The 20,556-nt window shown below is 37.3% G+C and overlaps 2 protein-coding genes across 5 annotated transcripts; both read left to right on the top strand.

Annotated features, from left to right (window-relative positions):
• Positions 1 to 318: 318 nt before the first annotated feature.
• On the top strand, positions 319 to 12,959 carry LOC140796391 (proteinaceous RNase P 1, chloroplastic/mitochondrial-like). 4 transcript variants are annotated; one of them, XM_073149411.1, is made up of 10 exons: positions 319 to 1,518; positions 2,184 to 2,273; positions 2,404 to 2,585; positions 3,163 to 3,283; positions 3,782 to 3,850; positions 4,400 to 4,536; positions 11,483 to 11,662; positions 11,893 to 12,060; positions 12,359 to 12,505; positions 12,605 to 12,959. In XM_073149411.1, exons 1-7 carry the CDS (start codon positions 382 to 384, stop codon positions 11,529 to 11,531), a joined length of 1,785 nt encoding a protein of 594 aa, XP_073005512.1. In that variant the 5' UTR covers positions 319 to 381; the 3' UTR covers positions 11,532 to 11,662; positions 11,893 to 12,060; positions 12,359 to 12,505; positions 12,605 to 12,959. The 4 variants fall into 4 exon arrangements, with proteins under 4 accessions (XP_073005512.1, XP_073005513.1, XP_073005515.1 ...); XM_073149412.1 differs by lacking the exons at positions 11,893 to 12,060; positions 12,359 to 12,505; positions 12,605 to 12,959 and having other exon boundaries at positions 11,413 to 11,561; XM_073149414.1 differs by lacking the exons at positions 11,483 to 11,662; positions 11,893 to 12,060; positions 12,359 to 12,505; positions 12,605 to 12,959 and adding an exon at positions 10,365 to 10,654.
• Positions 6,127 to 12,959, top strand: LOC140796392 (uncharacterized). Its single transcript, XM_073149415.1, has 5 exons — positions 6,127 to 9,425; positions 11,483 to 11,662; positions 11,893 to 12,060; positions 12,359 to 12,505; positions 12,605 to 12,959. The coding sequence occupies exons 1-5, from the start codon at positions 8,289 to 8,291 to the stop codon at positions 12,722 to 12,724; spliced, it is 1,752 nt and encodes a 583-aa protein (XP_073005516.1). The 5' UTR covers positions 6,127 to 8,288; the 3' UTR covers positions 12,725 to 12,959.
• Positions 12,960 to 20,556: the final 7,597 nt, after the last annotated feature.

Raw genomic sequence — 20,556 nt, 5'->3', positions numbered from 1 at the left:
GTCTAATTTACTGTTGCCTTAATAAAAATATTAAACTAATCACTATTTTTAAAAATGCTAATCAATTCAATATTTTTATCATTAGGTAATTTTTTTCTTAATTACTGAAAGATTAAGTTAAAAAGATATATATATATATATAACGCTGAATTAATCAGTATTTTAGGACCAAACAAAAATGCTGAACTAATTAATATTTTTATTTAGTGGTAAAATTCTGACTAATTCAGCATTTTTATAGTAAATTAGACCCATTTGAAAGGTTGCATGTTTTCGTAAAAATAAATTGAAATAGGGCTAGTTAGGTCAAAAACTCCACAAAGCCCCCCCTATTCTATCCACCTCGTTCTCATTGTAACAACCTCTTCAACCACGATACCAATGCCACTGGCTCTTTCCCCCTCCCTCTTCCGCGCCACCACCTCCTCCTTGTCCAAATCCCTCTTCCTCTTCTCCCCTCACCACAACTCCTACTATGTACGCCGCCGCTTCTCCACCAACCGTCTCCTCTCTCTCAGGCGTTTCGCCAAACACCCTTCCTCCAAACCTTTCCGCCGCACCATGCCTTCTTCCCCTTCCTCTCGCTCCACCCAAACCTTAACCCCTGAAACCCCTAGCGCTCCTCCTTCTACTACCAAGGCCAGGCGGAAGGCTTGGCGCGAGTCTCCCGAGGGTCTCCTCCGGCACGAGCTCGACATGTGTTCCAAGCGCGGGGACCTTCCCGAAGCCCTCCGCCTCTACGACACTGCCGTAGCCACCTCCGTCAATCTTTCCCTCCACCACTACAATGTCCTTCTCTACCTCTGCTCCTCCTCGGAGGATGGCAGCGGCGTAGATAGAGGCTTCGAGATCTTTCGGAAGATGACCTCAGACGCCGTGGAGCCCAATGAGGCCACCTTCACCAGCGCCGCTCGCCTTGCTGCGTTGAAGCGGGACCCAGCCCTTGCCTTCGACTTGATCAAGCGGATGTCGGCGGCCGGCATCCCACCGAAGCTTAGATCATATGGCCCGGCTCTCTTTGGATTCTGTGATGCCGGGGATTTTGATAATGCCCACGAGGTGGAGTCGCACATGGCCACCTCGGGTGTTGTTCCCGAGGAGCCTGAGTTGGCTGCGCTCCTTAGGGTGAATGCCGGTAAGGGGAGGGGGGATGATGTGTACCGGGTGCTCCACCGGATGAGGCGGATTGTGAGACAAGTGTCAGATTCAACGGCAGAGATTATGGAAGGGTGGTTTGGGTCCGAGGCAGCCGCGGAGGTGGGGATGGAGGAGTGGGATGTGGGGAGGGTGAAGGAAGCGGTGGTGAAAGGTGGGGGCGGTTGGCACGGGCAGGGGTGGTTGGGAAAGGGGCAATGGAGTGTGGGAAGGAGTGAGATGGACGAGGATGGTACGTGCCGGCGGTGTGGGGAGAAGTTAGTGTGTATAGATATCGATCCATTGGAGACTGAGGACTTTGCGAAGTCCCTTTCCGCCTTGGCTTGCCAGAGAGAGGTCAAAGCTGATTTCTTGGGCTTCCAGGTTTGCTTTCCATTACCTTAAAGGAGTTTGCTGATTATCAATGTTAGTTTAAGTAAACTTTTTTTGAGAAAAAAATTCTTCTCTTTTCCTTATATGACACTAGGTAGGGGCGAGGCATTCCTAGAGATGTAGCTTAAACAAGAAGCAGTCGTTGGCACATATCCTGTTAGATGGTTTGGCTGATTTTGTAACTTTTGTTTCTGTAAACTAACTTCGGAGTGTTGAAGGATGCTTTTTGTATTTACTTATAGAAATTATTATTGTTTTGCTCCTATTGGTTGGAAGGAATGATGATAAGGGTTAAAAGATGTCCATCAAAGTTATTGTTGTACTGTTCTGTTATCAATTCTAGCACAAAATCTGCTACACTAGAAGTAGGAAGGCAAGGCATAGACAAAAGACATCTTACATGAAGTCCAAGTTTGTATCTTTGTAGTGTATTCTCGTATAGTCAATTACTCATTGATTGCTGAAGTTTTCTTTGCATATTACTTGCATATCAATTTGTAACGATGTTGAAGTGCTACTAATGGATTTACTTTTACTGGCTAATTTCAGATTGGAATTATAGCCATAAAATTTCTTTTTCATTAGTGTTTCCTATGACTTTCATGACTTTTACAAAAAATAGTTAGTGTCTAACTTAGAAGGTGAACTCAATACAGGAATGGCTCGACCGTAATGGCCCATTTGATGCTGTTATAGATGCTGCAAATGTCGGCCTCTATAATCAAAAGAATTTCAGCTTTTTCCAGGTTAGGGCATTCATTGTGCAATTTAATTTATTTTTTAAAATTTTAATGTTCTTACCATTTAGTTTTATATGGTTAGGTTATGGTGATATTGTTGATATTTAGATTATCTATAATAGAAAATTTCTGGCAGCTAAATTCTGTTGTAAATGGAATGCGTCAAATGAGCCGGTCAAATAAGTTGCCACTTATTATTTTGCATAGCGGCCGTGTAAAAGGTGGCCCTGCAAAAACCCCAGACAATAAGAAGCTTATAGAAAGCTGGCGGAAGTCTGGAGCACTATATGCTACCCCTCCTGGTTCTAATGATGATTGGTAAGTTCTCCTTATCGTATTATCTGTCTGCTACGAGATGAATCTACAGCTGATCTTTGCAGTCGAATGGACTATGCAGTTGTATGATGTGACTATTCATGATATCCCTTTTAAAAGTCCTTTAATCAGTTTATGCTGAGCAGTGTTTGTTCAGATCAGAAATAAGAGGAATGCGAACAGATATAGATAAGAAAAATAAGCAGTATATTACTGGAAAGAAAATACTAGATGTTTTCTCCTATCCTTGTATTATAAGTCCTGGATTCAATCCATTTAATTTTGACAAATTTAATCAGGGAGGCAACTAAGATTCTAAAGTTGAAGCCTGCTGATTTATTGTTTTAAGGTACTTTTGAAATCACACAGCATTGAAAAAGGAAGCACCTTTCCGGCAACAGTGCATGGATTCCTGACCGGTGAAAATGTTCTCCTACATGCTTGTTTTCAAAGGAGTTTGATAGTCAGGACACATGCCCGCGACATGCCCATTTGCTTAAGGACAAGGATGTTACTATGACATTTACCTGACATTTTGTCAAGCTAACATTATTCAGTTATTCTTCTCTTCAAATTTCAGGTATTGGTTGTATGCAGCTGTAAATTGTCGTTCACTGCTTGTGACAAATGATGAGATGAGAGATCACTTATTTCAACTACTAGGAACTAGCTTCTTCCCCAGATGGAAAGAGAAGCATCAGGTCTGTCTCTATTCATTAAGTGGCCTGAACATAATAAATAATGGTACAGGATTTACTATTTGCAATATTTCTCTGTTTCTCAACTTTTTGATTGCTATCTTGTAATCCATGTTAGGCACTGGATCTAACAGTTCTAAGTAATGGTCAACCATGGTTATCTTTCACACTGCATTTTCTACTGTTTTCTGCCAAGTTTGTATTCCACATGCTTTCATTTTTCTATTCAATTGCTATTGTAATCCTGAATATCACAATCATCGGACAGGTAATGCTCAATCTACTTCATGATATACTATCTGCCTTATGATAAGTCAATAGAAAAAAGTGCTAAAAATGCTTTTAAGTTTTTGAATTAATTTGCACTTATTTAGATGAGGACAAACTTGTTATCAGTATCTCTGTTTTGAAACTTCCAACTAACTTGTGGTTATGTTCTTGTGCTTCCATCCGGATTACTTTCTGAAATTCAATGTGTCAAGCCCATTTCACTCTTTGCAGGTGAGACTAACATTCTCCAGAAAGGGTCCGGCTTTCCATATGCCTCCACCATACTCCATTGTTATACAGGTGCTAAATCTATAGCCTCTCCATGCATCATACTTCATTTATTCTCACATGAATAGTTGGTTGATACAAGTAGTGAACTGCTTCTTTCTACTTAAGTGTGATCCATAGCTTTTCAAATAAATCACACATAGTGTCAAATCAATTTAAGAAGAATGGTGTTCCTTTTGTGTGGCAAATATGTTTTGCTACTAAATGTGGCTGGTCTACGAAAGCACAGTTATGTCCGTCTACTAGTTATCACATTAATTTTCTAACTTTGTCCTCATCTAGTGCAAAAGCAATAAGCTGTTACTTGAAGTCAATGCAATTCTTCTATATATGATTTTTGAACCTTTTGTACAACTTGACTCTGCGGCCTAAGAGGTGGTTTATTTATATAGTTTGACTATTTGTTGGTTGTTTGTTTAACCTTTGGCTATCGACAAATCAGTTAACTCTAGCTTTGCTTCTTTAATTAAATGTCATAATTGGCTTTGGATATTGTTTCATTGCTTCTTACCACTTTTCCTTCTGCATTCTATTTGTCATCTTCACTATTGGTGGATTCAGGAGTCTGAAAGAGGTTGCTGGCATATACCAACAAATTTAGGTGATGACATTGAAACACCTCGCAAGTGGATTTGTGCTACCAGAAATACTACTATGGAATTGTCTCGATCTAGTAGACGATTAAGCCAAATGAGCTGGTAACATCTTCCTTTATTTTCTCGACAAGCATGTCTTCTCATACTTGTTCCTTCTTTAGTGCTAAGGTAATTATTCTTGTACTGTGATCTTTACTTGGTACTTCATAGTGTTTATTTTTGACTCTTGGAATTTTTGTTGTAATTCTGATCAAATTACTTCCATTAGGTTCTTCTTTATACCAAAAGGAGCTGGGATGTGACTGTCTGCTCTTCTTTTCTTGTAAAACATAATTTGTATTGGGGCAGAGATTGTTGAGGGTTTTCTCTCGTCTAAGCAATATCGTTAACACCGGCCTCCTTTTTTGTTGAGGGAAAAGACAATGCATTACTTCAAAAAAGGCACAGAAGACCTCAGATGTCGAGAGTGATATCTAGGGTATGCCTATACATGAATCTAAGTAAAGATACTGGGGACACACTCAATCCACTTCAAGGAAAAGTATTGTTCTCTTCTCAAAGTAGCTGACAGGTCAGTAGAACTATTAGCTTTCCTAAAACAATGAGATATGAGATAGAGTGAAAGCAAGAGATGAGATATAGCATATCAGAAAAAAAAATGCCTAAGCAGCCACGGGGGAGGTCGGGTCTTCTCATACTGGCTAAACCTAGCTCCTTTGCCGTCGGCTGAGCTAGTCTGAGGGTTTTGACTTTTGCATGAAGTGGATCAGATGCAATGGTATGAACAATGCCCAAGAAAAGAGGGTGGTTATCTGAGTTTTTGGCTAGTAATCCATTCTAGTTTATCGTCCTGTTTGCATAATGGATTATACGAATTTATCTTGATGGAGTCACAGTTTGGAGCTTGTCATTTTGCCTTGACCCTAGCCTGCTTTGGAGAGGCTTGGTGGGCCAACTAAGTGCCTAGAAGGATTTGAGGGCCATGACCTTTTTTTTTTAATAGAAAAATTGGTTTAAAGATGTCTCTTTTTATTTTTAATCTTTTTATTTTGTGAAAGACAATGTCATTTCTTCTTTTCAGAGTCCACATTCTTTGGCCTAAAGGACATTGGACCAAAGTAATTGTCTTGCTATTATCATCCAGGCGAGCCTTCCTTTATTCAAGCGCCTTCTCCCCATTTCTCCTGAAACTGGCAGTCCAGATGTTGTTCTATTGCCATCCACATTTCTTTAATTCATATTGTGGCTCACAGAGTTCAACCTCCCTATTGCAAACTGAATGCTTTTTTCATTCTTTTTAATTTTCCCCTTATAATAGACCAGTAAGTACTGGATTGGCTGAACTTATTTTTCCTTGATTGAAGATCTCTTTTTCATAATCAGTCAGTCCATACTCTTATTTACAGTTTTTTTTTTTCATTCATCTACTTTTTTAGATAGTCTTGACCTCATGTTTACTTGCTGATCGTGTAATCCATTTTGTCATTAGTTTTCTATCATTTAGCCCATGCATTTTATTTTTAATACCTCAAAAATATTGTCATTAGTTTTCTGTTACGATCCGACCATATGAGTTAAGTCAAATCAAGTTGAGTCAAGTTAGTTACTTAGTTTTATTTTATTATTTTAAATTTTAAATAAATCAGATAATTTACATGTGGATCCGATTCATTAGGAATTTCACAGGGGGGGTGGGGGTGGACATGTATTAATAATTATCATTGATCATTGAAAGAAATCTAAATTTAGTCTGTTATCATTTTTATCCTTATATTTTATCTAGCCATTAAATCACTTATTTTTGTGGGAGTAGATCGTAGCTGTAGAAATATCCGAACCCTACAAATTTTAGCCACCTCTTACCTTTGGCAGCCACCCTACAATATTCTTCTCGAGCTCCATCATGTACTATTTACTTACAATCCAACACAAATTGGGTTCTTAGCAGAACAGAATAAATTATGTTGAGCCAAGAGCATCTTCATTACTATAGAAAATGGTGGATGTAAAAATTCACAAGGTCATCCACCACCACTTTTGGTCATCTGCCATTCTCAAATGACCACCACAATGTCGGATATTTACTATTTTGCCCTCTGACATATCTCCACTTTTTTATTTTTAATTTTTTATTCGGACTTTTGATTTAGGTGAAATAAGAGCCATTAAAACCTATTTCACGAGGCTATCTTCACTTAAATTTTTATAATTTTCTTACGTCTGAATAAGTTCATATTTAGTTTGTAACATTTTCTTAACCGCTGATTATCATATAGATAAATTAAAGTAATTATAGATGTGAATAATTTTTTCAGATTAAGGTAGAAGTAAATAATGAACTAGATTTTAAAGTCAAATGAGGGGTATTTTAAATCTTTTAATCTTTTACTTTTAAAAGTACTAGAATGTTTTTAACTTCATTAGTTGTTGTTAAGATAACATTAGGGTTAGATGATAAATATCCATATGCTAGTGTTGAATGATAATTAAATTAAAAAGACACGGTGTCTTTAATAAATTTGTCTTATTATCTTTTGAACAGAATCATATAAGCCATTATTTTTCTTTTGAGTTGGAAGATTAATGAAATATATGGCAAGATAATATGCCATCCATATGAACGTCTCTGATTTCCTCATAACAAATGATCTATTCATAAAAATTATAGTTTTATTTACTTCTGTCATTTATAAAAACTATTTTTAAGAGAAAAAAATATATAATCACTATTAAATATGTCTTTAAGTTTTTTAATTGCTTAGCTTTTTATTAAGTGGAAAGTGAAATTTTTACAATTTTATACACAAAAATAGAGAAAGTAATTAGAAAGATAAAACATAGTCAAACGTAACAAGAGAAATTAGGGGCGATTTGTCCCCTTTTGCTATTTTAGATTGATGATGCTACCCTACTATTTATCCTCATTATCCGACTCTCCATAACCAACTAATAGAATCGCACCATATGGCAGAAAGGAAACTCGCGAGAACATACTCTTCTTGCAACGGAGGCTAAGGCGAAGAGCTTAAAAATTAGACTAACAAGCTCTAGTAGAGTTGGTAGGTATCTTTTTCATGACCAAGGAGGTCATGGGTTCGTTTTAAATAATATTATAGATAAATTATTTGGTGACTTGATTTGATTCGGTTAATGGCTCGGTAGTGCGGTTAGCTTGGAAGAACAGCTCGACAGCGCGACGATTTGGAGCAGGTTTCGGTGGCATTTGGTTCAGAGTAATTGTTCGGCGACGCATATGGTTTAAAGCCTAGGCAGCTAAAAATCTTGGTGGGGCCTAAGTGTCTCTGTAACTAGGGAGAGTTGGCCATTTATCCAGCCCATATCTAACTTTCGGACTCTAAATGATAAAAAAAAAGAGCTTAAAAGATAGTGTGAGAAGAGAAAAATGCATCACATACTACAAGGAGAAGGAAAGGGAGAATAAAACATACTTGATAAGGCTCCAATGATCACCCAATCTCACCATTTGGTGAATTATGCAGTTGGCAATCTTATAGAGTATCTTACTGGGATTATATTATTCTAATTAGGACTGCATTATTCTTTAAGCTATTTGTACTTCCATACACAATCATCATACTGTGTTTTCCAATTGTTAAAAAACTTTAAGAAGATTCTTTTCTTGGTGAATTTGTGACAGTGTGTTTGATCTCCGTAGCCTTCTTTCATAGCTAGCTACAGGCTATAGCTCATTTTTACTATTCAAGCCAGCCGAGAGTCGAGCTCAAAAGTCAAAATAGCTTGAAAACAACCATATCACGTGGAAAGTTACTCTTAATTTTATACACACAGTCCCCCGCTATTCTATCCTCCACCTCGTTGCAGCCACGATACCAATGCCACTGGCTCTTTCCCCTTCCCTCTTCCGCGCCACCACCACCACCTCCTTCTCCTTTTCCAAATCCCTCTTCCTCTTCTCCCCTCACTACAACTCCTACTATGTACGCCGCCGCTTCTCTACCAATCCTCTCCTCTCTCTCAGGCGTTTCGCCAAACGCCCTTCCTCCAAACCTTTCCGCCGCACCATGCCTTCTTCCCCTTCCTCTCGCTCCACCCAAACCTTAACCCCAAAAAATCCTAACCCTGACCCTAGCGCTCCTCCTCCTACCGCTAGGGCCAAGCGGAAGGCTTGGCGCGAGTCTCCCGAGGGCCTCCTCCGCCACGAGCTCAACATGTGCTCCAAGCGCGGGGACCTTCCCGAAGCCCTCCGCCTCTACGACACTGCCGTAGCCACCTCCGTCAATCTTTCCCTCCACCACTACAATGTCCTTCTCTACCTCTGCTCCTCCTCGGAGGATGGCAGCGGCGTAGATAGAGGCTTCGAGATCTTTCGGAAGATGACCTCAGACGCCGTGGAGCCCAATGAGGCCACCTTCACCAGCGCCGCCCGCCTTGCTGCGTTGAAGCGGGACCCAGCCCTTGCCTTCGACTTGATCAAGCGGATGTCGGCGGCCGGCATCCCACCGAAGCTTAGATCATATGGCCCGGCTCTCTTTGGATTCTATGATGCCGGCGATTTTGATAATGCCCATGAGGTGGAGTCGCACATGGCCACCTCGGGTGTCGTTCCCAGGGAGCCTGAGTTGGCTGCGCTCCTTAGGGTGAATGCCGGTAAGGGGAGGGGGGATGATGTGTACCGGGTGCTCCATCGGATGAGGGGGATTGTGAGACAAGTGTCAGATTCAACGGCAGAGGTTATGTCAGGGCCGTTTGGGTCTGAGGCAGCGGCGGAGGTGGGGAGGGTGAAGGAAGGGGTGGTGAAAGGTGGGGGCGATTGGATTGGGCAGGGACGGTTGGGAAAGGGGCAATGTTGTGTGGGAAGGAGTGAGATGGATGAGGATGGTACGTGCCGGCGGTGTGGGGAGAAGTTAGTGTGTATAGATATCGATCCATTGGAGACTGAGGACTTTGCAAAGTCCCTTTCCGCCTTGGCTTGCCAGAGAGAGGTCAAAGCTGATTTCTTGGGCTTCCAGGTTTGCTTTCCATTACCTTAAAGGAATTTGCTGATTATCAATGTTAGTTTCAGTAAACATTTTTTGAGAAAAGAATTCTTCTCTTCTCCTTATCGACATTAGGACACTAGGTAGGGGCGAGACTTTCCTAGAGATGTAGCTTAAACAAGAAGCAGTCGTTGCCACTTATCCTGTTAGATGGTTTGGCTAATTTTGTAACTTTTGTGTATGTGTAAACTAACTTCTTATTCATTAAGAGTGTTGAAGGATGTTTTTCATATTTACTTATAGAAATTTTTATCTTTTTGCTCCAATTGGTTGGAAGGAATGATGAAAAGGGTTAAAAGATGTCCATCAAAGTTATTGTTGTACTGTTTTGTTATCAATTCTAGCACAAAATCTGCTACAATAGAAGTAGGAAGTCAATGCATAGACAAAAGACATCTTACATGAAGCCCAAGTTTGTATCTTCGTAGTGTATTCTCGTATGCTCAATTACTCATGCTGAAGTTTTATTTGAGTTGGAAGATCGATAGAAACGATCAGTTTAGCAATCCATGATTGCTAAATATATGGCAAGATAATATGTCATATAGATGAATGTCTGTGATTTCCCCATAACAAACAATCTCTTCATTAAAATTATAGCCTTATTTGCTTCGATCACTCACAGAAACTCTTTTTTGGAGAAAAAAAAATATAATCACTATTAAACATGTCTTCAAGTTCTTTTAGTGCTTAACATTTTTATTTAGTAGAAAGTAGAGTTTTTACAATTTTATACACAAAAATAGAAAAAGTAATTTAGAAGATAAAACATAGTTAAACGTAACAAGAGAAATTGGGGGCGATTTGCCCTTTTTGCCATTTTAGATTGATGATAGTATGATACTACCCTACGATTTATCCACATTATTGACTCTCTCTTTAACCAACTAATGGAATTGTGCCATGTGGCAGAAAGGAAACTCGAGAGAACATACTCCTCTTGCAACAGAGGCCAATTAAGTAAATTAACGAATGATTTGAGTTTAAGCATCACATGGTGGCGACGAACTCAAAAGGTAGTGTGAGAAGAGGAGAGGAAAAGGGAGAATAAAGCCAACCTGACAAGACTCCAACGATCACCCAATCTCACTATTTCACACCAAACCCCTCCACATCTCTAAAACAACCCAAGTCACAGTATTGGCTTCAAAGCTCATATGGACTCTAGAAGGCCATGAAGGATGAGGAGACATACCAACATTGATCTCTAATGGCTTCTCGTTATGCCTTTTATTGCAACTGTTGCTTCATGCCCACCATCTGTTATTTGATGGGTAGCAGACCCACTTCACTGGGCAGATCCATTGTGCTCATGAGCTTGGATAGGAGAGACTTCTATAACACTCTGGTACTTAGATTTGTTTCCTCTTTTTCTTTTTCTTTTTTTTTTGTTTCAGAATTGATGGGTTTTTGCCAGCATAATATAGCAATGATGATGCTTAGATAGTAAAATTTCTTTTGTCTGATGGTCTCGGTGTGATGTGTTATAGAAAGATGAAGAATTGTCTAATCTAAAAATTGATGGGCAGGGGAAAGGGAGATGTGGGAAAATGCTATTTTTATGCAGAGAGGAGATGTGATGATTTGAATAAGTATCTAATTATGTTTCTTGAGAGAGTTAGCAGAATATTTTAGGGTGTAGCATTTTATTCATCAGAAAAATCATGCTTGTTTGGCAAATTATGCGGTTGGCAATCTTATGGAGTATCTTACTGGAAGATTATTAAGCTTGCTCCTTTAAGCTATTTGTACATTCATATAAAACCATCATACTGTGTTTTTCAATTGTTACAAATTTTTGAAAAATATTCTCATGGCTTTCTTTCATAGCCTTTAACTAGCTACATTTGGTTATTGATCAGACGGGAGTTATCCAATAGTTAAGTCAAGTTTGAGTGATGTTGAGGAGAAATCTTTGGTTAGTCAAGCAGATTGTTGATTAATTTTGTATTAATTGTAGGGTCTCAGAGTAGCATTGCCTAAGGAAACTTTTGTGCCAGTGCATGGTCTCATTATCTGTTTGTTATCAGGCAGCCAGGCTATTGGGTCCTCCAACAACATTTGAAGCTTCAAAGTTGAAGGTAGAATTCATGGGAGAAGAAATAAACAAACAGCCTTTATGCACCATTCCAAGGGCATACACTCTCACACACTGTGACTTAACAGCCAATCTGACATTAGTTGTTTCCAACAGTATCAGCAGTGAGCAGGTACGAAGTATGATCAATGAGTTCTTCTATGACCTTCTTCATACCTAGGAGTCCATATCGAATATATTGGACTAATTTTAATTGGCTACTCATTGACTTCTTGTAACCAAAACATGACTGGTCTACAAGTCTGGTGCCTGTACCTGGCATCTGTAACTCAAGCATTCTCATCATTGGTATCTAGTGGATTATGCTTTCAAACAATGCCAATCTTCATTATGTGATGACAGTTGCGGAGCTGGCAGACCACATTGCAAAGAGATGATGTTGTTGCCGAGTGGAAGAAGGTGAAAGAAGAGAGGTCTTTGCATGTCCATTGCTATGTAAGTGGCGCCAACCTCTTTCAGGAAATTGCTGCTGGATTTAGATACCATATCTTCTGTAAGGAGCTACCATTGGTAAGTTAATGCTTCAACCTAAACTGCCCTCTTTGCCACACATTCACTCGTCCAGCAAGCAGTTATCTGTCTTAGGTAAATGACATTTACAGAGCAAATATTAATATAATGAAAAATGCTCTTTAAATAGTATTTTTTGCTACATAAACATCAAGATCCTTTGTATTGTTTCTGTTGCCATCTCAAACATAATAATTATGGTTTGCCTTATTTGATCTTCAGCCTTTGAGACAAGAAGCTGTGCTGCTGGAGATAGTGACATTGGTAAATGACTGATTTTCTTGTTAATTCTTACTAGGTTCTCAAAGCTGTCATCCATGGAGATGCTGCCCTCTTCAGCCAACATCCTGAGTTGATGGAAGCTAAGGTCTGGGTGTACTTTCATTCCAAATCAAAGAAGTACAACCGCTTAGAATGCTGGGGTCCTCTCAAAATTGCTACACAGGTCAGATAGAAAGTCCCTCAAAATGTAGTAGCACAGGAGATGCTACTCATTGAGTTTTTACATCCTTACATGGTAACTTTTTACACTGTTGGCCAACAGAGAACGTTAGATGATCTATCCGACGGTTTCCAAAGCTCCATCGCAGAAATCGCTCGGATGTTGTTTAGTCCTATAACAATCTGCAACAAATTCAGTATCTGCAACAAAGTTGATCCATGAAGCAGTTCTTGAAGAATATAAAATTGTTGTTATTATCCATTCTTTGATTGGATCATTCATCCTTCAGATTGAATTACCAGTGGAATTGTACTTTTCTGGTCATGCATGCAATACAATGCGGCCGTTAAGAAATGAAATACAGAGACTTGCTTCTGTGAGCAAGCATAAAAAACACTGATCATTGATTCTTTGTCACAACATTCTTATTCCAATAGAGGTTCTGACTTTCCTGATAGTATTTGTGGCATGTTGCATTTGCACTTCGAAACTACTAACCCAAGAATGCTTTCTAAGTTAAAGAGTACGGTTGCAGTTGTTATGTTGGATATTTCTACTTTGACATATAAACCAGCACACTGTAGAACCTCCAATTACTTTGTCAATGTCAAACCAACCTCCAGATTTATCATTATAGAATAATGGAGGAAGAGAAGTAGAAGCTCCTCTTTCCTGAGTTCATTAATAGCCTCCTCTTTTCAACCTCTTATTGGTATTCCAGGCGATGCAAAGAAAGAGAGGTGATTCTTGAAACCTTCAGTTCTGAGCTTGTTGAAATTGCATGAAACCTAGCATAGTGTTGAAATTGTCACTTGGACATACTTTTTGCAAGTTCTTTCTCTTCATTAGATTTTGGATCAAAGTGCTGAATTTTCAGCATTCCCCAAAGCTAACTCAGGAAGATGCAATCTTTTCTCCTTGTGGATCCTAGGAAACTATACAAGGGAATAGATTCAATGATGGCTATCTGATGCTCTCCTATTTGCCAACTAGGCCTTTTTTTAATTATATTTTGTTACAATTTGATCATGTGGGTTAGATTAGTCGAGTTGGTTGAGTCGAGTCGAGTCAATTTGAATTAGTTAGTTAGCTTTATCTTATTATTTTAAATTTTAAATAAATTGGATAATCTGTATGTGGATCTGATTTGCTAGAATTTTATTCCTATAAATAAGAGTGGACATGTGTTTAATAAATAATCTGTAACAACCTAATTTTAAAAGTCATAAGAAATTTGATTTAAAATAAGTAAATAAATTAAATAAAACTTATAGATTGCAGAATGTAAAAACTGAATAGTCGAGTTTAGTGTTGGACATTATCTCCTTAAGACCAATTCGCCCTCCTCCGATTGCTTCTAGAACAGTGGACGTCAGTCTCTCAGGATACAACGACCGCCTTGTACTCGAAAGGAAGCATATATTCAAATGCCTCGTCGAACTTTAACTGTGCTGTACTCTCTCTCAAATACAGACTTAAGACTCGAACTAGACTTGGAAGGAATGAACCAAAATTTAGTGACTTACAAATGAAGACAGATAGCCTATTTATAGCAGTAAATAGGCATGGCGAAGGGATGCAACTGGAGGGTTAAATCTGGTCACGAATGGATGCATCCTCTCAGGTCAAAATCGATTAACCGTTTTTAATGTGAAGAGATGCACAATTTCGGGACTAACTGCTTGAACCGAACTGAACCGAGCCGGGCCGGGCAATGCGCGCGTGTGAGTTAAGTTGCATAGTAACTTTTACCCATAAAATAGATGTCAAAATCGAAAAAAATTTTTTGGGGTTGAGAGAGGAAGGTGTACGTGCTCTGCATGTGCAGCCCCTCCCCTCTCCCTCTCCGGCACGCGACGGAGCGCAGATAAGGATGGATTTCATCTAATCTGAATCAGATTAGATTTGATCCTTTTCTAATCTATAAATTAAAACCATAATCTCTTCTCTCTCTCTCTCTCTCGGCTTAACCATCTCAGCCCTCTCCTCTCTCTTCTTTCTCCTTTCTTTCGCTTTCTTCCTCCTTTACCGACGGAGTCACGCCGTGGAATCAGCCTACTGGAGCGTCATCGGAGACATCGGAGACCACCACGTGACTCCTTCGTAAGCCTTCTCCCACCCCTCAAAGTTAATTAAAGAATAATAGGGTTTAGTGAAAATAACTAATTTGGGATTTCGGCTCCACCGGCAAATCTGGCCGACCAACGGCTTCGGGTCACAGCCGTTCCATCTGGAAGCATCTTGCCGTTGGCCTCATGCCGTGGGCATTCACCATTGGAGCCCTCGTGGCTCCGGTCATTGTCGGTCATGGGATTGACCGCCGTATGCGGGTTTTCCCCCACCTCGTGATGATGGCGGCACCGTATGGGTGTTGGGGAGCTGAGGGTGCGGCCGGCGAACCGTCGTCGCGGTGGCCACCGGCGCCTTTCTCTCTCTCTCTCTCTTTTCCTTTCTCTTTTCTTTTCTCTCTCTCTCTCTCTCTCTCCGGTTTGGAGAAGACAGACTTGGGCAACCCGAGTCTGATCTTCTCCCTTTTAGTGTTTGGATTCGGGTCGGGTTGGATCCGAATCCAAGGAACCCGACCCGGTTTCATTAGCTAATTGGATTGGGCCTTGGCCCAATCCATTTAGGTGATAGTTGGGTGGGCTGCGGGCCAACTGCAGCCCAGCCCAATTGATTTGGGCTTATTTTAACCCAAATTAATTATTTTTTTGGGATAAATTATAGAAAGATTTTAATATTTGTTTTAATTAAAAATTTGATTATTATTTATTATTTAAGGTGGTGATTTTTAGCACGTGAGCTAGAGATTTGAGATTTTGGTTGTCTTACCTAGACTCAGGTAAGTGGGTTCACTCACATGTTTATTTTATTGTATTTCGTATCTTAGTCAGACCATATAAATTTTCTATGTGCAATTTAATTATTTCACCCTTACGTGTAAAAAATTAAATTATTGTAATTTCTGTGTGCAAATCTATTTATTTCATCCGTACATGCAAAAATTTAATTGTTATATTTTCTGTGTGTATTTAATTATTATATTCAGTGCATCACCATACTTCGTGTAAATATTGAAATTTGTGAAAAGAAAAATGAGACTAGTATTGGTACGACTTAGAGAACAGTCCCGGTATAAATCGCTTGCGATTTTCCGTGGTGACTCAAGTCTATCTGGAAGTCCAAGGGAAAGTCCTAAATTAGATCACTGCGGTGACTTTCTTAAGTGACTCTGGCGGGGTTAGGAAATAGTTCTAAGATGAATGAGAAGATTTCCTAGGTGACTCTAACTTCTCTCAACGGTTAGAGGAAAAGACAGAGTGTGTTGATCATAGGGTGATACTCTCTGATGACCCTAACCAGATCAGCTATGAAGAAAAGTCCTGAGCGTCATCTCGAGGTGACTTCTAGTTGATGTGGATCCACAGTGTTTAGACCCATTGAGAAATATGACAGCATAAATATTGAAAAGACATTAATATGTTGAAACCGTGCAATGTTACAAGTTGTGACATCTCTCCATTGTTATCATTGTTATTATTTAGAGAGCATGTCGTTATGGATATTGTTGCTTTTAGTTTAATTTATTCAGCATTAATATGATTTCAAAATTATTTGGTTAGTGAGTGGATTCCACTCACTGAGCTATAGTTGTTGGCTCATGGGTTCTATTATTTTTTTGTATTTGTTTATCTATTTCAGGTAATAGTCAGCGGGGCGACTGAGCGAAATGTATCCGGACTCCACCTCCACTTAGGATTCACCTATTTACCTTTCCGCTCTTTTAGATTTTATGCTTTAGATTAGAAGTTGTATTCATTTAGTTTAGAGACTCAAAAACTTTAACATTGTTTTATCTTTATTGCAATTAGTTATACAATTTAATGAAACACATTCTCATTTGGTTTATTTATTTTGCCATCGTACACGTAGAAAGTATTAATAAGGCTTCGTGCATCTCAAACATATTAAGATGCATGGCCGGTCATGATTCATGACAATAGATACCCCTTTTAGAGCGTAAAGCTTATAAAAAGTTTGACACTTATATACCATACTAGCATTTCTCAAATATCTAATATAATAGTAAACTCACTTCTTTTTATTTTCCATTGCTACGTACCTACTTTAGAGAAAATTTTTATTTACTTCTCTTCATAAATTTAAATAAATGAATATATGATAATAAAATACTCTTTGAGCTAAACTAATTTCATCATTAATCTATCATTAATAATGTGTAATCCCAACTTAAAATTTAACTCAAAGTTAATATATATTAATGTTAAATACATGATATTTCCAACGGAACATTCATCTAAGATTCATTAGAAATAGCATAAAGGATTAGTTCATTGAAAGAAAAGTTTAATGTTAGTAGTATCAAAATGTGCACAATCCCCTAAATAATTATCAAAATGTGTAAAGTAGGCATTAATATTTATAATTATCACATGCAAATCTACTTTTGAAAGAATATATTCATATCCACCAAGAGGCATTGGAAAAGGAAACATGATATTCAAGTTAAATGATTCATGCATTCTTGACATATGTCCTCCAAAGAAAAAGAAAAAGAAAAACATTAATTGTCATAGTTGATGATACAAAGGATAAGGAGAAAGCAGTTATCAAGAACTAAGACATGATATCATTAATGTCTTGAACTGCATTTTGTATATATATATATATATATATATATATATATATATATATATATATATATATATATATATATCTATTTTTTTTCAATAGTCCTGCAAGTCATTAGACTATACATTAAGCTGTCCAATTCAATATGGCATTTTTCTCTTAAGATAAGGGAAAATATATACTTGGGTAGAATAAGGTAAGCAAAATTATCTGGACAAGATTTGAGAACCATATTACTTGATAGAACACAAAATTTGAAAATAAATAAATAAATGGAAAATTTGTATATAACACCCTATTTTTTAACGTAATTGTAGTTTATACTATATATTTTTACTATTTGTAAATCGAGCCCTATGATGTAGTGAATATGAGCAGAAAATATCCTGCGTTAGATTGACTAACACCGTGAGAGTATTCCGTTTAGTAGAGATATTTTATTTTTAAAATGATTAAAATATACTTATTTTTAAAATAACTAAAATGCCAATAGTATGACTTGATTGGGGATATTTTCATAATTTTTTTAGTATAGACAACCTAACCCAGAAGTTTAGTTAAGTTTAACTAACTGATCTAACAGCAGAGTGTTTTCTGCACATATTCATTAAATCATACGGTTCGATTATAAATAATGAAAATGTAGGGTGTAAACTATAATTTCGTAAAAAGACAGGGTGTTATATGCAAAATTTTTCTAAATAAATAATTGAATCTCTAATGATCTCAAACATGATATTCCCATTTTTATTTAAAATAATCAGACATATCAAGTATCTTATTGTGAAGTTTCAACTATAAGAAGGTCTCTTTAAATCGTCAAAAGGCCAGGCTTCTTGTGCATACCTTCATTTTTAATATGCTCATATTTTCAGATGATTGGATTTTATAAATAATTTCCACTCTCTTCAATAGTTTCCACTCTCCATTTGCTGCAAATAAAAAAATATGAAATTTAGTACAGTGAACTTAATCAAAAGTTTAGTTAAGTTTAACTAACTGATCAAACGGCAGGGCATTTTCTACACATATTCGTTAAATCATACGGCTCGATTATAAATAGTGAAAATGTAGAACGTAAACTATAATTTTTTTAAGAGGTAGAGTGTTATATACAAAATTTTCTAAATAAATAATTAGATGGCCAATGGATCTCAAACAAGATATTCCCATTTTTATTTGAAATAATCAGACATATCAGATACATAACAAGAGATAAAAGTAAGACTCTTTTAAATATCTTATTGTGAAGTTTCAACTATATGGTCTCCTTAAATCCTCAAATGGCCAGGCTTCTTGTGCATACCTTCATTTATAATATGCTCATATTTTCACATGATTGGCTTTTATAAATAATTTCCACTCTCCATTTACTATAAAGAAAAAAGTATGCAAAGAATGTGGATATTGGACATGGAAACATACAAATAGCTGACAAATTGACTCCAATGGCTTAGATAAATCAATAGCAACCATAGTGATACAACTGAAAAGAAACTGGCAAATTTAATAAGGATGTGCATGTATTTTAGTATGACAACACACAAACTAAACAGCCCCAAATCATAGACCAACTGTTTATGAAACAAACGATCTTTATTTCTCAATCATTATATTTTTAAGTGTATAAATACAAGCTGTTTGCAAACAAAGAGCTAGATTGATAGTCCTAATCCTTAGGTCGCATTCATGCTCCCCTATTTCTACCACAATGATGTCATGCCGAGTAGATATACTTGTGGAAGTTAATTATAAAGCTAATCTTTTGAACAAGTTGGATAGTGTTGGTATTAGTTATCCGATAGGCATAAAAAGTCTTCCATAAGGATAACCTCAAACTATCAGAATTTATCTGTCTCTATTCTTTAAATTCAAGGATAATACTTCTATGACAACAAACAATTTATTACCTTGGTTTTGCAAATCTACTTGATAGACACCTGAAATCTGTACACGTACAGCTCTCTTAGTTTGGGATTAACCATATCGAGATTTGACTTTCAAGAAGTGGTTATCTTTTCAGGAGTATTTGTACTGCGTAAGATGATTTAGACCTTAATATAAACTAGTCCCTCATTGCTAATTCTTGTTGTGAAATCTAGATGAAGTTTACATCAAGTTTGCTAAAGGAATAGCTTTCTATTACTGGGTCATGAACTCATCGATGATTACAAGCATGATATTCGTTTTACAATGTGAAACCAAAATAAGAGTTCATCCTGCAATTATTTAATCTTTTTTATGCTACGTTACAATAAATACTGTTAGATATATGAGTGGATAAGGTGCTTCTATGGAGAATTATTCCATCCACGTATGATCAATGACGTTATTTGAAGAATTCGATCGAGAATTATTGTAGTTAAACATTACCTACAAGTTACTTCTAGGAAATTAACGGTGGAACGGATAAAAGATAAGATCCACGATATTTGGCATACTAAGATGATGTTAACTGACTAACTCTTATGTTATCTAGTTCTTTTTATCATATTAATTAACAAACTGTAATCCTTTGCTTTTCCTATTTATAGATTCTTTGTTATGGCAAAAGTTTTTCATGAACTATTCAGAGCATTTCAACAATTAATTAAAAGTAGGCCTCATTTACTGGACATTATTTTTCTTCTCATTTGCTGATCAGATGACAATGTCTCTAATTAATAAACTCAGAACAAAATCTATTTCTAGGAAGAGAAGGATATCTTCAATAGAAACTGCAGCAATTATTGTCACACTATTCATGAAAGAGATAGGATTTTTATTTTTTCCTCTGAAGGATTATTGTCTTCTTGATAAGCACCTTTGCATTCCGATTTACTTGGTCAAGCCTGGAATATATCTAACAACTACAAGTCTTGTCTTTCTGTAAACTTTAAGTATAACTGCTGTTATTATTATGATAATAGCTCATTACCTTTTGTGACAGACATTGTAAGTTAATTGAATTTTATCTTCTCTTTGTCTTGCATGCATATAAGGAAGAAGAGCTTGATCTCAAGGAATAAGATTTAGACTTTGCTAATCTAGGGGAAAAGAAATCTTAACCTGATGATATGATAGTATATCAGAATATATATCAAGCTTACGGATAACAGGAACAACTTATATTCTTGCATCACTGGAGATTCTGAAGTGCATGTGAAACTTTTTTTTACGTATCTCATGAAAAAAAGATGCTGTATTAATACCTCAAGTTCTTAACTGGAATGATCTAAGATTGTGACCCCGACTCTTAAAATTGATGCATTTGTCTTTTGCTTTCAGTAGCACCTATCAATCACGTAATTTGCTTGCATATCTTGCAAGAAATTTCTTTAATTTGCTCACATTTTCCTGTTAGTCATGCAGTCAAAAATTGAAATCAAGCTTCAAACTGACAATTTCCTTAGTATTTATTT

This window comes from Typha latifolia, chromosome 10 (assembly GCF_019914945.1).
Source record: "Typha latifolia isolate L0001 chromosome 10, TyphaL0001v2, whole genome shotgun sequence".
NCBI lineage: Eukaryota > Viridiplantae > Streptophyta > Magnoliopsida > Poales > Typhaceae > Typha > Typha latifolia.
This window is presented reverse-complemented; position numbering and strand designations above follow the sequence as displayed.

Coding starts and splice junctions, on each gene's coding strand:
- LOC140796392 (XM_073149415.1), top strand. CDS start 8,289: ATGCCACTGGCTCTTTCCCCTTCCCTCTTCCGCGCCACCACCACCACC. Junction 11,663..11,892: donor ACAGTATCAGCAGTGAGCAG/GTACGAAGTATG, acceptor ATGTGATGACAG/TTGCGGAGCTGGCAGACCAC. Junction 12,506..12,604: donor CTCTCAAAATTGCTACACAG/GTCAGATAGAAA, acceptor GTTGGCCAACAG/AGAACGTTAGATGATCTATC.
- LOC140796391 (XM_073149411.1), top strand. CDS start 382: ATGCCACTGGCTCTTTCCCCCTCCCTCTTCCGCGCCACCACCTCCTCC. Junction 3,284..3,781: donor GATGGAAAGAGAAGCATCAG/GTCTGTCTCTAT, acceptor CACTCTTTGCAG/GTGAGACTAACATTCTCCAG. Junction 4,537..11,482: donor CGATTAAGCCAAATGAGCTG/GTAACATCTTCC, acceptor GTTTGTTATCAG/GCAGCCAGGCTATTGGGTCC.